At 38.7% G+C, this 17,919-nt stretch overlaps 1 protein-coding gene across 1 annotated transcript in view; it reads left to right on the top strand.

Moving 5' to 3' along the window:
• Positions 1–17,919, top strand: part of CFAP47 (cilia and flagella associated protein 47) — a 642,446-nt gene that overhangs the window by 381,081 nt on the left and 243,446 nt on the right. Inside the window, exons 49-50 of the mRNA XM_037902107.2 lie at positions 482–593; positions 13,530–13,667. Coding sequence (XP_037758035.1) covers positions 482–593; positions 13,530–13,667 — 250 coding nt within the window. The remainder of the gene's footprint in view (positions 1–481; positions 594–13,529; positions 13,668–17,919) is intronic.

The following is a 17,919-nucleotide window of genomic DNA, read 5'->3' as shown; positions in this document are numbered from 1 at the left end:
TTTACATAATGCATAAGTTTCCAGAATGAATATTAACAAACACTATTTTAAGTATTCCTTAGTAAATTTAGTATTTGATGTTATTTACACCTATTTTTGTTCTCAGGGAAATGTATGCAAAAGACTGAAAGTCTGATTCCTTCCTTACACTTAAGTAGTCCCATTGACTGACTTAATGATTTCATGCTATATAACTTGAGTGGTGACTCCAGAATTTATACCTGATACTTTCTGTATGTGATGCTAGTTCTTGTATTGTGCATATTCCTTCCACTTTATAGTCAACCAAAGACTGTGTGGAAGGACTAGGATTTATACCTCCTTTGTAAAGCACTTTGAGATCTAATAATTAAAAGTGCTATATAAGAACAGATATTATTATAATTATTATTACTTACAGTATTGTTTGTACCTCATGTTACTTTTCAAAGCTGTTTGAAAGGATGTATTTGATTTTTTTGTGTGCAATCTGTCTTCCTAGGTTACTTCAGATCTTCCAATGGTGGCTGGTACTCCAAACCTCACTGTAGAAGCTGATGACACAGCCGCTTACACTCTGAATGTATATGCATGGAAACGAGGAATATTTAAAGGTAAAAAAAAGTTCAGTTTTTATACTGTCGTTTTTATTAATAATAATAATAAACAAGTACAAATCTATAAACCATTCCTCTCTTCATAAACCCCACTTAGGTTAGTTTGAATAGCAGAATCTAAATACGTCTATATCCTGTGTCTTTCCTGCTTTATTGTGTTCTGAGCAAGAGAATACACTTTCCTCAGCTTGTGTACCTTGCTGAATGAGACAAGGATTTCTACAGAGCCCTGTCTCATTGTATATTTGCCACTGACTATTTTATGTGCAGGTTTTCAATGTAATAGAAAAATTTTTGCCTCAGGAGTCTGATATTTCACCATGTAAAGCTAATTCATTCCTTAGTATTGCATTTTTGGGCTAAACTAGTCACTTGCGTTCCAGTGGCATAGTCCTTCTGAACGTTCAGCTGTAATTATTAAAAATAATGATGTTATTCAACTCTTGTGCATATGTAATGTGTGGTTTGAAAGGCCTATTACTTGGCCATATTAAAGAAACCTTTAAGGAGGTGTGGAGATATTCCTGCCATTGGGAAGGGCCCTACCTTTGCCAACTTCTGTTAAAACATTTTCCATTGAGGATTGTACAAGAGCCATCTTGTGGCGCTAAATGTTCAGCACCACAAGTTACATAAGGGAGGAGGGGCTTGACCACCTCTATTTCTTCTTCTCTACAGTTACAAGTGAAGGAACTTCAGCTGCTTGTCTGGCTAGTCAGGCTCCTAGTTAGCATGTTTTATTAATCAAATATGTTAATATGTAGTTAAGTTTCTTGTAATTTTTAAGAGAACTATTTGCCTGCTAAATTTAAACTCATTGCTCCCATCTGTGTCAACGCGAGTACTGTTCAATAAAAGTTGGAAAATGGCTGAACCTTTTTTTGCTCTCATTTTCCAGAAATACTCACTTCAGGCAGGAACCATATCTAGAAAATTTAAGTCCAATATTTGGCATTTTCAGAAAGCAAATGGTGACTGAAATCAAGGGATTGCAATGGAATTGCTTTTGTGCAATTTTAACTGTAATTGTTGCTAGTTCTTCAGCTATAATTGATTTTTTGGGATTGGTCATTTTAATATTATTAATATTATAATTAATTTGACTGTCAAATGATTTAGCATCAGTATGTACTGAATACTAGTATTTTATTATAAGACATCAATACTGACTATTGTTTACTTTAACTGCAGGAGAACAGAAGGGAAAATTCCCATTTTTTCCTTTGGGCGGGGAATTTTTCTTTAGAAGAATAAATGACAATTTAAAAAAAACGTGGATCTGACTTCAGTGTTAACCATCTTCGTAGCAGCAATTGTAGATAATATTAGAATGCCGTAGTAATGATCAGTTCTCTACTGAATACAATCTGAAATGTGTAGTAACAGAAGTGAGATTGTAAATAGAAATTTCTCTTTCCAGTATTGGCAACACAGAGTCACTCCTCCCTCAGGCTGTGCGTACCCCTATGGCGCCATTTCACAACTCATTGTGAAGTAATGACTTTTGTAGCTTTATGCATGATCCTAGCAGATCTGAATGTTTGATATGAGTTACTTAATGAGCTGTGGACCCAACTCCACCTAAGTTCTTTTATGACTATCTCAGCAGTGAGTACAGAGCCATGAGTTCTTTCTCTCTGCTTTGTGTAGAGGAGAAAGAGGTGTTTAGTAGTGTTTATTTTTTGAAATTTATTTAATTTTATTTTAAAAGTCTGCCTATTTAGACGGGCATGAGAAAGGATGGTATTTTGGTTAAGGTAGTAGAATACTTCCCTGGAGAACTGGATTCTATCCCTGCCTCAGTGACAGAGTTCCTATGTGATGGTGGGCAAGTCATGCAAACGAAAATTTTCACAGGTAGCCACAGTATGCTCCTTATTTTCTGAGTACCGAACTTGAAACACTTTGCAGAGGGGCTGACTGCTCGTAACTGCAACCAAGGTCAATGGGAGATCTGCTCTGAACATATAAAGTGCTATAAAATACTAAGTACTCCAAAAATCAGGAATTAGGCATCTCAAATTGGGCACCCAGAATTATTTGACACTTATGACAATTTTGGCTTTAATCTCTGTGTCTCAGTTCTTTATGTGTAAAATGGACATAATACTACTCACAGGGGTGTTATGAAGATAAATTCATTAACTTTTGTAAAGAACTAAGATACTACAATGAAAGCACCATTAAAAAGTCTATCAGGAAATTAATAATTCTCGGTGCAGTGCAGCGTTTGGATAATGTGTTGAAAATAATGCGTGGGGCCACACATTGAATGATGAGGAAAAAATAAATATTGAACTCATTGAGTGGCACTGTTGATCCTCTGGAAAAAAATACTGTGTAATTAAAAGTTGTATCATAATGCAGCTGCACAAGCAACCTTAATTCTAGTATTTTATAACCTAAAGGTGCCTGACTTTGCAACCTCAGTATTCTTTTAGTGTAATTTTTTTATGTACTTTTAAAATACATTTTGCAGTTTATACTTGATATGAAGTGCTGCTTATGATATAAACTGCTGTTCTGAGCAAAAGCAGTTCAGTTTTTTTTTACATTTAAACATCCTTTTTTCTGGGTGTATTGTGTTACACATGAAATTGCAATGGTAAAATTACATTTCTTGTGTTTTCCAGGTTCCTATTTTAATATAATTGTGCTGAAAAGGGACACAGTTTTAAAGTCAGTCCTTTCAGGCTTTGCTCGTTCTTAAAAGATCTCTTTGGAAATATTCTAAGATTGAGCTAAGATTATATACTCTAATTAATTGTAGTCATAGACTTGCCTTAATGTAGAAATAAGACTTAATAACCAGTTCGTACAATGTTCTGGCTCCAGAGAGAAGTCCCCTGTGATCCATTCCTAAGTAATAGATTAATTTCATTTAGATTTTATAAAGTGATTTCCAAATATTCTTTTCTAAAGTATTAAATAGTTATAGTTGGGTTGCACAGAATGAGTAATGGTGTTTTTGTTGAAGTTCCCCTTTAAAGTGTGTCCAAAAAAAAAAGGGCCCAGAAGAGCCAAGAATACTATTAGGAACACACCCAGCCCTAATGTTTGAAGATTCCTTGTGCAAAGATGCTGGCATTTGATCTGCTCATCTTTTCTCAGGAGTAGGCCTTCCAGAAACAGAGAGCGGCTATTGCTACTCCAGAGTGGCTGCGGACTAACATTTTTTCCTCACTGGAATGGCTGTGCCAAGCAGTATAGATTGTAGTTCATCACACCCTAAAGCAGTGATTCCCAAACTTGTTCCGCTGCTTGTTCAGGGAAAGCCCCTGGCGGGTCGGGCCGGTTTGTTTACCTGCCGCGTCCGCAGGTTCGGCCGATCGCAGCTCCCACTGGCCACGGTTCGCCACTGCAGGCCAATGGGGGCGGGAAGTGGCGCGGGCCGAAGGACATACTGAGGGGGTCTGGGCACTGTGCTCAGGGCTTCCTCCGCCTGTGGCTCCTGCCATAGCTTTGGGTGCTGAGCTCAGGACTTCCACCCCCCGCAGCTCCACCCCTCGAGCTTCTGCCCGAAACCCTCAGCCTGGGCTCAGGGCTTCTACTCCACAGCTGCAGCCAGAGATTGGGGTTCAGGGCTTCAGCTTCTGTGGCTGCAGACAGGCTTAATACACCCAGGCTTGGGGCTTCTTCCTCCACAGCTCCTGGTGGGGCTTTGGGTGACCAGGTTAGGGCTTTCACCCCTGGGGCTTCTTCCAGGGCTGGGGCACCCATTTTTTGCGGGAGGGGGAGGGAAGGTAAATTTGCTGGGGCCCCTGCCTTAATCTGTCACTGGTCTGGACTAGTAGCTAGGAGCCCCCGGTTTGGGTGCTCCCAGCAGCATAGGGGAGATCTTATTCACTTCCAGGAACCTCCTGTAACTGCAGAAGCTCCGAGGCTGCTGCCCAGCTCTGAAGGCAGCACAGAAGTAAGGGTGGCAATCTTGGGCCCCTCCGCCGCCCCCCCCCCCCCCCCGCACAACAACTTTGCAAACCCTTCCACCATCAATCCTATTTTGGGTTGGGATCCCCATGGTTACAACACAATGAAATTTCAGAGGTAAACATCTGAAATCATGAAATTGATCAATTTTAAAATCCTCTGGCCAAGAAATTGACCAGAATGGACCATGAATTTGGTAGGGCTCCTACACATTAGCCTGGCAACAGGTATCAACACACTCTCAATTTCCTTGTTTGCCTGTGTTGGAAGTCTGAGAGCTTCTGTTCTGAACAAGCGACCGAGGTTTACAGAAGCAATATGGAACTTTCACTCGCTTTTATTTAAGTCAAGATTCTCTGTATACAAATTCATTGTAAATTGGTTTCACAGCATCCTTCAGAAAACCGGTCGGATTTGTCCCTCTCTCCCACACTGACCAAAGACATAGCTATATATATCAGAGCTATGATTAATTTAAAACCAGACTAGAACTCCTAAGAATATAAGAATGGCCATACTGGGTCAGACCAATGGTCCATCTAGCTCAGCATCCTGGCTTCCAACAGTGGCCAATGCCAGGTACTTCAGAGGGAATGAACAGAACAGGGCAATTATCAAGTGATCCCCATGAACTTATCTTCCATGAATTTCTCATTCTTTTTGAACCCACTTATAATTTTGACCTTCACAACATCCCCTGGCAATGAGTTCCACAGGTTGACTGTGCATTGTGTGAGTAGTACTTCATTTGTTTTAAACCTGCTGCCTATTAATTTAATTGAGTCTCCCCTGGTTCTTGTGTTACGTGAAGGTGGTAAATAACATTTCCCTATTCACTTTCTCCACATGATTTTATAGACCTCTATTATATCCCCTCCTCCGCCCCCCCTTAGTGATCTCTTTTCCAATCTGAAAAGTCTGTCTTTTTATTATTTCCTGCTATGGAAGCTCTTCCATACCCCCAATCACTTTGTTGCCCTTCTCTGTACATTTTCTAATTCTAATATATCTTTTTTGAGATGGGATGACCGGAACTGCACACAGTATTCAAGGTGTGGGCATATCATGGATTTATATAGTGGCATTATGATATTTTCTGTCTTCTTATCTATCCCTTTAAGAATGGTTCCCAGCAGTCTGTTTGCTTTTTTGACTGCTGCTGCACATTGAGCAGATGTTCTCAGAGAACTATCCACAATGACTCCAAGATCTCTTTCTTGAGTGGTAACAGCTAATTTACTGAAAGAGTGCTCTAATGCACATTGAATATTTGTTTCAAGGCTATTGTACTATATCTTTAAGAAGACAGTCACACTCATTAAGAACATGTCTGTAGTATTTAAACCACTAGCTAAACATTCCACATATTTTCAGATTAATGTGATAAATTCCAGCACAAAATAGCTTTCTTTCGTTGTCTTCAGACAATATATTGGAACATTGTGAATAGAGTAATGGATTTTACTATCTGTTTAAAACTAGAAAATAATCATGCTCAGAGAATTTCTTTTTTGCCCATAAATCCTTCAGCTAGTGTAGTCCATTTTATAGAAAAGGAAAAAAGTTGAATATTTTCCACTTCACTAAAGTGTACGGTATTACTGTATATGGCCAATGAATCTCATATTGTGAGATATGATGCTGCCAATGCAGTTTTAATGGGAAATAAAACCGTCTTTGTCTGTTTAAAGAGAGATTGCTTCTTTTGCAATAATATAAAACTAAATTGCTGCATCAGTATGTGGGCTGCTGTTGAACAAAAGGTTTATATTGCATCCTAAAACTAAAAAAATAGCAATGATATTTTTACCAAGAGACCATCTTAAAGAATGATCTGACAAGGAAAAGAGCCATCTCATTGTGCTCTTTCCTTCCATTTTAATGTGTATTTAAGAACTATTTTTTCCAGTTGCTACTCGTAGTGCAGTATTTAGTATTTTTGTTTTGAAATGCACATACGCTGAAGAACAGCTGAGAAATAGTGGTATTTTCAAAAACACTCAGTATTGGCCTAACTCTGCACCTACTCAATTGGAGTCTTACTGTTGACTTTCATGGGTGCAGAGTTAATCCAACAATGAAAGCTCTTGAAAATCCCAGCCATTATATTTTGAAAACCCAGTTCATATCTTAATAGATATATGGCATAAAAGTCAAGAAAAATACTTAGAAAACAGGGATAAAGGGTCCAAGGTTAACAAATCCTTATGAGTAAAATGAAAACATGGTTACACCTGAAGGTGAGTTTGGATAATAAATAAAAACTGAGACACTGAGCTTTTTTGGTATAGCATTTGTACACTTTTTCTATAGCTTTTCCTACTCTTTTTTGTTGTTATTTTGTTCAGAGTCATTGTGGATAGTTCTTTGAAAACATCCACTCAGTGTGCAGCAGCAGTCAAAAAAGCAAACAGAATGTTGGGAATCATTAAGAAAGCGATAGATAATAAGACAGAAAATATCATACTGCCTCTATATAAATCCATGGTACGCTCACATCTTGAATACTGTGTGCAGATCAGGGCGCCCCATATCAAAAAAGATATATTGGAATTGGAAAAGGTTCAGAAAAGGGCAACAAAAATGATTAGGGGTATGGAATTACTTCGATATGAGGACAGATTAATAAAACTGGAACTTTTCAGCTTAGAAAAGAGATGACTAAGGGGGGATATGATAGAGGTCTATAAAATTATGACTGGTGTGGAGAAAGTAAATAAGCTTCTGCAAGAAGCTGGGAATGGGCGACAGGGGATGGATCACTTGATGATTGCCTGTTCTGTTCATTCCCTCTGGGGTACCTGGCATTGGCAGCTGTCGGAAGACAGGATACTGGGCTAAATGGACCTTTGGTCTGACCCAATATGGCCATTCGTATGGTCTTATGTTCTAACTATACAGATATTATTTAGTGTTTTAAAATATGTTTTCATACAATGACACTGTTCCTCCTGTCCTTTAATATTTTGTTATATTTCTCTTAATTCCCAGCAGCTTTCATAGATTCATAGATTTTAAGGCCAGAAAGGACCATTATGATCAGTTAGTCTGACCTCCTGCATAACACAGAGCATAGAAGCTCACCCAATAATTTCTGAATCAAACATGTAACTTCTGTTTTGAAATAGAGATATCTTTTTTTAGAAAGACATCCAGTCTTGATTTAAATACTGCGCGTGCTGGAGAATCAACCACATGCCTGTGAAAGTTGTCCAATAGTTAATTACGCTCACTGTTTAAAAAAGCACATTTTATCTCCACTCCAGTCTGTATTTCTCTAGCTTCAGCTTCCAACCACTGGATCTCATTGTGTCTTTGTCTGCTAGATTAAAGAGCTGTCTATTCTCAGAAATCTCTTCCACATATAGGTACTTTTAGATCATGATCAACTCAACCTTTTCTTCAATAAGCTAAATAGACTGATCTTTTTAAGTCTTTCATGTTTTTGAGTCCTTGAATCATTCTTGTAGCTCTTTTCTGAACCCTTTCAATTTGTCAACATTCTTTTTGATTTATGTTCACCAGAACTTTATGCTGTATTCCAGTAATGGTTCTATTAATGCGGTATATTGAAGTGATACTACCTGTCTGTTCCTGCTCCACATTGCTCTGATTGTGCCTCCAAGGTTTGCATTGACCATCTTAGCTACAGCATCTTGCTGATAGCTCCCATTAACTTGGTTATCTACCTTGCCCCTAATTGCCTTTTCAGTGTCACCCATTCCAGGACCCTGTCCCCATCCTGTAAGCCTGACTTAAAATCTTTGTCCTTAGATGTATGAGCTTGCATTTGGCTGTATTAAACACATGTTTTTCAAATCACTCCAACTTAACAGGCAATCCAGATCAGTTTGTGTAATTGACTTGTTCTGATCATTATTTAACACTCCACCAATTATAGTATCATCTGCAATTTTACAGCAATGATTTTATGTTTTCTTCCAGATCATTGATAAAGATACTGAACAGCATTAGATCTTTGTGGGACTCAACTAGAAACACCTTCACAGGAGGGTGATTTTTCCCATGTAAAATTATTATTAGATTGATTAGATAACCAGTTTTAATTAATTTAATATGGGATGCATTGATTTGTTTAGTGCTGTTTTTTGTCAAAATGTCACATGGGACTGAAGCAAATGTTTGAGAGGAGGTTAAATATATTGTATCAACATAGTTACCTTTATCAACCAAACTGTTAGTCTCATCAAAGAAAATATCAAGCTTGTTTGATAAGACGACAAGCAGGCGCCCAGCTTGGCTTAACAGTGAAATCTTCAGTGAGTTTAAACTCAAAATGGAAGCTTACAAGAAGTGGAAATCCGGACAGATGACTAGGAAGGAGTATAAAAATATTGCACAAGCATGCAAAGGTGTAATCAGGAAGGCCAAGGCACAACTGGAGTTGCAGCTAGCAAGGGATGTGAAGGATAATAAGAAGGGTTTCCATAGAAGGTCAGGGAAAGTGTGGGACCCTTACTGAATGGGCGAGGCAACCTAGTGACAGATGATATGGAAAAAGCTGAAGTACTCACTGCTTTTTTTGCCTCGTCTTCACAGACAAGGTCAGCTCCCAGACTGCTGCACTGGGCAACACAGTATGGGGAGGAGGTGAGCAACCCTCAGTGGTGAAAGAACAGATTAAAGACTATTTAGAAAAGCAGGACGTGCACAAGTCCATGGGTCCAGGTCTAATGCATTCAAGGGTGCTGACGGAGTTGGCTGATGTGATTGCAGATCCACTGGCCATTATCTTTCAAAACTCATGGCGATCGGGGGAGGTCCCGGACAATTGGAGAAAGGCAAATATATTACCCATATTTTAAAAAGGGAAGAAAGAGAACCCGGGGAACTATAGACTGGTCAGCCTCACTTCAGTCCCCGGCAAAATCATGGAGCAGGTCCTCAAGGAATCCATTTTGAAACACTTGGAGGAGAGGAAGGTGATCAGGAACAGTCAGTATGGATTCACCAAGGGCAAGTCATTCCTGGCCAACCTGATTGCCTTCTATGGCTCTGTGGATATGGAGAAAGCGGCGGATGTGATATATCTTGACTTTAGCAAAGCTTTTGATATGGTCTCCTACGGTATTCTTGCCAGCAAGTTAAAGAAGTATGGGCTGGATAAATGGACTATAAGGTGGATAGAAAGCTGGCTAGATCGTCGGGCTCAGTGGGTAGTGATCAACGGCTCGATATATAATTGGCAGCCAGTATCAAGCGGAGTGCCTCATGGGTTGGTCCTGGGGCTGGTTTTGTTCAACATCTTTACCAATGATCTGGATGAGGGGATTAACTGCACCCTCAGCAAGTTTGCAGATGACACTAAACTGGGGGGAGAGGTTGATACACTGAAGGGTAGGGATAGGGTTCAGAGGGACCTAGACAAATTGGAGGATTGGGCCAAAAGAAATAAACAAGAACAAGTGCAGAGTCCTGCACTTAGGAAGGAAGAATCCCATGCACCACAACAGGTTGGGGACCTACTGGCTAAGAACTGGATAAATTCATGAAGGTTAAGTCCATTAATGGCTACTAGCCAGGATGGGTGAGAAATGGTGTCCCTAGCCTCTGTTTTTCAGAGGGTGGAGATGGATGGTAGGAGAGAGATCACTTGATCATTAGCTGTTAGGTTCACTCTCTCTGGGACACCTGGCATTGGCCACTGTCGGTAGACAGGATACTGGGCCGGTTGGACCTTTGGTCTGACCCAATATGGCCATTCTTATGTTCTTAAGCGGCAGTTCTGCAGAAAGGGACCTCGGGATTACAGTGGACGAGAAGCTGGATATGAGTCAGCAGTGTGTCCTCGTTGCCAAGAAGGCCAACGGCATATTGGGCTGTATTAGTAGGAGCATTGCCAGCAGATCGAGGGAAGTGATTCTTCCCCTCTATTCGGCACTGGTGAGGCCACACCTGTAGTATTGCATCCAGTTTTGTTCCCCTCACTGCAGAAGGGATGTTGGCAAATTGGAGGGAGTCCAGTGGAGGGCAACAAAAATGTTTAGGGGGCTGGGGCACATGGCTTACGAGGAAAGGCTGAGGGAATTGGGGTTATTTAGTCTGCAGAAGAGAAGAGTGAGGGGGGATTTGATAGCAGCCTTCAACTACCTGAAGGGGGGTTCTGAAGAGGATGGAGCTAGGCTGTTCTCAGTGGTGGCAGATAACTGAATAAGAAGCAATGGTCTCAAGTTGCAGCAAGGGAGGTCTAGGTTGGATATTAGGAAACACTATATTTCACTAGGAGTGTGGTGGAGCACTGGAATGGGTTACCTAAGAAGGTGGTGGAATCTCCATTGTTAGAGGTTTTTAAGGACTGGGTTGACAAAGCCTTGGATCGGATGATTTAGTTGGTGTTGGTCCTGCTTTGAGCAGGGGATTGGACTAAATGACCTCCTGAGGTCTTTTCCAACCCTAATATTCTTTGATTCTAAGACTTATTTTCCTTAAAATAGTGTTGTGACATTAGTTATGCCTCCATTGTTTAATTCCTTACTGATAAAGTAACTATATCAATCTTTCCATGATTTTGCCTGGTGTCAGAGTCAAGTCTAATGGGCCTGTAGTTACTGTGCTAATCCCATTTACTTTTTAAATATTGCACATTAGCGTCATTTCAATGCTCAGGAACTTTCTAAGTGTTCCAAGATTTGTTAAAAATTAACACTAATGATTCAGAGAGCTCCTCTGCCAATTATTTTAATACTTTTAGGTGCAAGTTATCCATTCCTGCTAATTTTAAAATGTTTAATAGTTGCTGTTTAACATCCTAGCTAGTTGCTGATGGAATAGAAAGTATTTTACTATCATTGCAACACATGGAAAATGATCCTGCTACTTTCCAAATACAGAACAGAAATATATATTGAATACTTCTGCCTTTTCTACATCAGGATTGTCAATTGTACCATCTTTATCTAGTATTGGACCTATCCCATTGTTAAGATTTCATTTGTTCCTTATTATATTTCAAGATCTTCTTCTTATTGTCATTAATCTTACTGGCTATAGATTTTTAACTAGCTGCTGGTTTGTACTCATTGCTGTCAATCTCCCATTTTTCCATTTGTTATAGATAGTAATTTATTTATTTATTTTATTATGTAATAGCTACTTGCACATCCCTTGTTAACCAGGATGATTGTTTAATGAAGAATTGCTTTGGTGACTGAGGAACTGTCACTGTATTTGGCATCTAATAAATCATAAATAAATCACAATAAAGAATCCTAAACAACACCCAGTTATCATTTACATTATGTTTACGTTTTTCTCCCACTGAATTTTGCTCAGAATTCTTGACATCTTTCAGGAATAGAGACTTCCACATTTGTACTTACAGTAGGATGGTCTGTCTTTCACTGTTTGTGCTCTGTAACATGATGCCTCCTCAGATTTAACGTACACTGGCATTTTGACCTCTGGAGACCAAATATCAAATTCACACTCCAGTGTTTAGCTCACTCAATCAGGGAACCAGACCAATATCACCTGGCTGATGTGATCCATTACAACCAACCAACTCAGCTCAAAATTTGAGGGGAAAAAAAGAAAAGTGTAAAATGCAGAATTGTGCCACAGAATAGTGTTAGGCATCAGAATAGTCAACAATCTTTTTCATGAAATTTCTTTGGAAATTTTATAAAGCTGCCCCAATTTCCCAAATGTTTCATGAACTCTATGAAAAGAACTCAATAAAAATAAATTTTACTATGAATATTTTGCCCAGCTATGTAATGCACCAGACACTTAATAAGATACAATTTAAAAAGTTCCCTGTGGAACATATTTCAAATGAACACTAAGAATATTAAAGAGTATAATGTCTCATTATAGAGTATGGTAAAATAAGCCTAAATGCAACAAAATAAACAGTTTTTATGGAAAGTACAAGAGGCAAACATTAAATCTATTTTAAAACCTTATGCTATATGCTGATTGATATACCAAGTTAAAAGTTGAAAAATTGGTGCATAACCTAAAAGTGCAACTAGTAGACCTGTTTCAGCTTTAAGTGTCTCTAGAATCTAATAAAATACTGCGTGTGACAAAAGTCAACTAGTAGGGAATATATAGTCCTTTCAAGAAGATGTGTTGATTAAAGTGCATATTTAGACGCACATAATGCAAGTGACAAAGCCTATGTCTTTCCAAGCTGCTCTTTCAAATGTTTGGGCAACCATGTACGTATTGGAGCTTGTACTTTCTTTAAGATTAAATAAAATTCTTTATTTTTAACTGAACGGGTCATTTGCCAGTGCAGAAAACAAAGCCTAATTTTGCAGTCTCTGGATATTTAATGGTCACTAAATATTCTATTACAAAACAAGGTAAATCCCAAAAATGTATGATAGTCATACAAAATTGCTCAGGAAAATCAAAGCAATTATGTGTATTGGATGGCAACAGCAAAACCAGATTACTGTGATCAGTGATTTAAAAAAAAATCAGAGTCCATCTAAGCTAGTGGTGGGCAACCTGCGGCCCACGGGCTGCATGCGGCCCGTCAGGGTAATCCACTGGCAGGCTGCGAGACAGTTTGTTCACTCTGAGTGTCTGCAGGCACGGCTGCCTGAAGCTCCCAGTGGCCATGGTTCGCCGTTCCCGCGGGCCGTTCCGAGTAGGCTGCAGGTTGCCCACCACTGCTCTAAGCTATACATAAAAATGAAATTGGAAAGAAAGTTATTAAAAGCTCTTATCCATATTTGATAACTTACCTACATTCTTTATTACTGGCCTTTAATTATTTTGTGTAAGCTGCTAAAATAATTATCCTTTTGAAGAAAGAAAAAAAAAGAATTTGGAAGCAGGGTTCGTTTCCTTGAACTCGTCAAAGATGTATTCTTTATCACAATCAATTATAATTGGATAGCTGACTCCTGGAATTTAGGTTTTGCCTCATATTTTATTAGTTCAGAGCTGCAGCAACATTAATATAAGTCTGGCAGACAATCTTATAAAACTAATGTCCTGGTTAATATAACATCTGGTACCTATTTGTTTTAGGTATAATTTCATTTATTGTCGAAGTTGAAGAACAACAGCAGTCTCAACATAACAGCTCACCGGAGGAGACAGATGGTGAACAGGCCCTTCAGAAATTGTCAACAGAGACATCACAAACTGTTGATGCAGCAAACACCGGTATGTTTATTATTATGGATAATTTCATTATCAATCTGTATAAACCTCTATCATCATTCATTTTTAAATGAAATGCATATTTGATGTGCCAAGCCACGTGCCTGTGAATAATGCATAGCCAAATGTTTATTGTATACGTGTACAAGAGCTTGTCCTTTGGTTGATTCTCAAAAGATTTTTATGTAGCTTCAAGCTTTGTTTGATTGTTGTTTTTCTCTCTTTTTGCAACACTGTTAGCAGTCAAGTGTCTCCTATTTTTCAAAACCAAAAATAACATTGATAGCTTAAACATAGAAGAAATTATTTAACACATTTTGCCTTACTTTTAAAGTTATTCTTCTTTGATGGCAGACCAAATAGTATTGATGTGATTACATTGTTTCAGAACAGGAAAGAAGGGGATCCCTGAAAATTGCTGAGAATACTGTCTCAGAATATCAAACCAACCCGTTTTATAGGAAATCACAGGCTCTTTGAATATTGTCAGTATAAATCCCATTCTTGGGATCTGTAAGTGCCGTTGGTACCAAATCAGAGAAAACAGATTTTGTAGGAGTTGTGAGCACACTCGCTTTTGGTACCATATATTTGGGGCTGATATTATTTATGGGACCCTGTAGCGGGGTGGTCACCTGCTCCGGTTAGAAAGGGATTAAAAGCAGCCAAGGGAGGCTGCTTGGGTAGTTAGCCACAGGTTAGGTTGTGCCCAATTAGGTCACAGCTGGCCCTGATAAAAGGACAGGCTAAGAGAGTGGGAGAAGGGACTCTTGCTCCAGCTGGGAAGCAGAGAGGGGCAGGCTGCCTGGGAGAGCAAGCAGGGTACCTAGGGCTGGGCTGGGCTGGGCTGGGCTGAGGAACTCTGGCCTGGTGAGTCCCCAGGCTGAGGTCCTCCCAAGGCCAGGGGAGGTATTAGGGCTTCAGGGAGGCAGCTGGGGTTAGAAAGGCAGCATGTCCAACCCCCTTGCCAGTGATGAGTGTTCATTACAGACTGCAGTTTACCCCTGAGAGAAAGGGCTAGAGATGAATGGCAGTAGTCACTGAGGCAAGGTGGGTATATGGGGTTGGGGTTCCCATGGGAGGGGAGACCCAGGAAGTGGGGGCACTGCTGTGGGGCAGCACCCCAAGATAAGGGGCACCGGGGTCGGGAAGGAACGCGGCGCCTGAAGTGCTACAGGTAGTGGGGATTCACAGGAAGCAGGTACCGGTAGGGAGACACTGGCCAGCAGGGGTGGGCTCCAAGACTGGAATCGAGCTAATTCCTGGACAACCAGCAGGAGATGCCATGCTGGTGAGTTGGCGCTCTGTTACAGACCCCTTCTCCAGCCCCAGCTGACCCAGTGTTTACTAGCTCCTGTTGGTTCTCAGATTTCCTGGTTCTAGCAGTGGAATTTTCAGATCTTATATTCCAGGTAAATCATATGGAGATAAGTTAAAAGGAGAATCAATATCAGAACACGTAGCAGTACCTGATGTTTTAAAAATATATTTTGCCACATCTAAAGCAGCCTCTTTTGCGTATTTCAGAAATGTCTGTCAACAAGATAAGCATTTCTACAAACTATAATTAAATTAATATGTTTATGCAGCATTTTTCTCTTGACTTGGCAGTCAGATCTAATGCCTAATTTGGGAGAGCAGACCCACCTCTCCATTACTGCTAGTTAACCTCCCAAAACTGAGGGTCTGTATTGACAAATGGGAAATCGTGTTGCAAAAAAAAGGAGTGTTTTAAGGTGTTAAGCACCAACTAATTATATTCTGCAAATTACTAAAATGTTATAATGTAGAGAAACAAGTAATGGTAGGCCATATTGTAGAAATGGGTTCTCTCAATACCGAGTCAAGGATATGAACTCCACTATTTGAATGTGGCCTTTTTATGTGTTAGGGACACCAGAGCTAAAGGCAAGCAAATTATGACTAATAAAGGGGAAAATGAAAGAGAAAAAGTAAAAGAAACATAAACAAGCAATTACCAATGGTTATTTCAGTTAGTCTCTTTTTTTATGTCTCTCTTTTGGAGAGCTTCCAGCAGAGATTACAATTTTAAGCATCTGCTATGCTATGGGGGGTTAGGAGAACACATTTCCCAGGTGAATTAAGGCTGAAATAAACTATTACCCCAAATCAGTAGCAAATCCCGCCTTAGTATACCGGACAACAAAAACATTTCATAATGGACAAAGGAAAAGTCAGTGAATTGTGTTGGCTATATCAAAGTAATCTAAACTGTTAAGATCACTTATTTCATTCCCATTTATAAACTAAGTCCAAAGAATCTGAACAAAAACTATTTAATTCAGTTTCTTAATAGAAGCCAATCAATAAATTATTCATTTAAAATAACAATGTTTCTTATAAGCCCATCAGCTGATTTTTTAAGGAGTGGCCTTGAGACAATCAATTTAATGAAGATGCTTAATTTTCAGACCTAATTCCACTATTCCTCTCTCTTGTACCAATGTTAGAGTATGTCTCCTCACAACTGCCATTGACTTCAGTGGGGCCAGGATTTCACCTCAGGAGTGCATGTTCGGTCTAACCTTTCTGGTATTTAACAAAAGTTGTTGATATCTTAAATCTAGAATGCCATTTCAAGAACAATTTTTATCTAACTCCTTGACAATATTTTGGGAAACATGATCTCACCAATAGTGTTGAAGTTTTGGTAAAGACATATGGCAGAAGTGTTGGGCTGGAAGGCTGCTTCATCTTGATGTTGTAGCTTCCTTTGTTGTCTGCTTTATTGCTGCTGCATTTGGTTGCTTGTGGGTGCTGATTTGAAGGTGTGAAATGAGGCAACCTGAGTATGTGGAAGTTGAGAGATGGGAACTGAGATCACCAGGTTCCAAAGCTTTTATTTCTTCTATTTACATAGCTTCAATGACTGTGGAAGACACATCACTTTCAGGATTTTCCATATCAGTATCAGCCACTGTCATCTTTTATTGACTCAACATCTTCATGAGATGGCCTTGGTAATCTCTTTAGCTTAGTTTACATTCAAACTGCTAATTGAAATGTAACAAGGTTGTAAATACTTCATAACTTTATTGTTTTGCCTGTGTAGCAGGAAATTCTCAAAAGATCTCTACAATTAAAATTCTAACTTTCTTTTATTCAGTTCATTTTCTGAGATATCCCTTTAGTTCCATATTTGTTTAATAGGACTTAAAATTCTATTTCAGATTAATCTAAACACTCCTATTTTCTATATAAATCTTTTAGCCTCTAAAACAATAATTGAAACTTAGTCAGAGTTATTATTTTGTTTTAACAGTCTTTGGAGAGCTTCTCCTTGTCTTGAAGTTTGTCAGATGGTTTGCTCAAGCGTGCAAGACAACAAATTTATTCCCCAATTAATATAAATATAACTATATTCAAATGGATTCTTATTTTAGTTACCAGTTAAGGTAAAGTTTTTTGTTTCTATATTAATACATAAAATATTCAGATATTCTTATAGCAATGTTGTCAGAGTCATTGTATGAAATGCTTGCATTTAGATACAAAACAGTGCAAATAAACAACTCATACAAGGCTAAAACAATGTTAAGCAGTTGAGGAATAAATAAATAACTTTACTTTAAGTGGAACTGTGATTTAAGAAGATAACTTCTATAAAACATTTCCCAAATGTAATAAGATAAGGACTATATTAATGCCACACTGGGTGCCTTGAAACAAAGAAGATGTACCCCGTATACTTGGAGATGGCTACTGTTGTTTGTCTTCTGACAAAATAGTTCTTTCGTTTACAACCCACTACAGTAATCATGTTTACGACTTGCTATGAAAAAGTCCTACCAAATACACTATGCAAGGCAGAAATCACTATAGCATTTATTTAAATATTTCTAATAGTATATAAAGGGAAATAATATGAAATTTTTAGAAGCAAAATACAAGTTTATAAAGGATCTGTGCAAACAGACAACGTAGGAAATAAATATGATTTTATAGATAAGTAGGTGTCATCTTCTCTGAGAATCTTGGTGACTGTCAACTGTGGACAGAAAACAGAGTTTTCCTATGAATTTCTTTGTCTAGTTTATATGCTTATTTAATGTCTGCATGCAAAAATAGAAGCATGTAAGCTACCAGAATCTATAAGCGTCATATACATGAACACTGTTGTAAATATCTCCTTACATTCAGAAAAGAAAAAGGCAACTTTGTATTAACCTAAATTATAATAATGAACTGTTATATTTCTATTAATAATATCATTTTTCCTCAAAAGTGGTGTCTT

This window comes from Chelonia mydas, chromosome 1 (genome assembly GCF_015237465.2).
Source record: "Chelonia mydas isolate rCheMyd1 chromosome 1, rCheMyd1.pri.v2, whole genome shotgun sequence".
NCBI lineage: Eukaryota > Metazoa > Chordata > Testudines > Cheloniidae > Chelonia > Chelonia mydas.
Note: the sequence above shows the minus strand (reverse complement) of the source record. Positions and strands in the feature narration are given on the sequence as shown.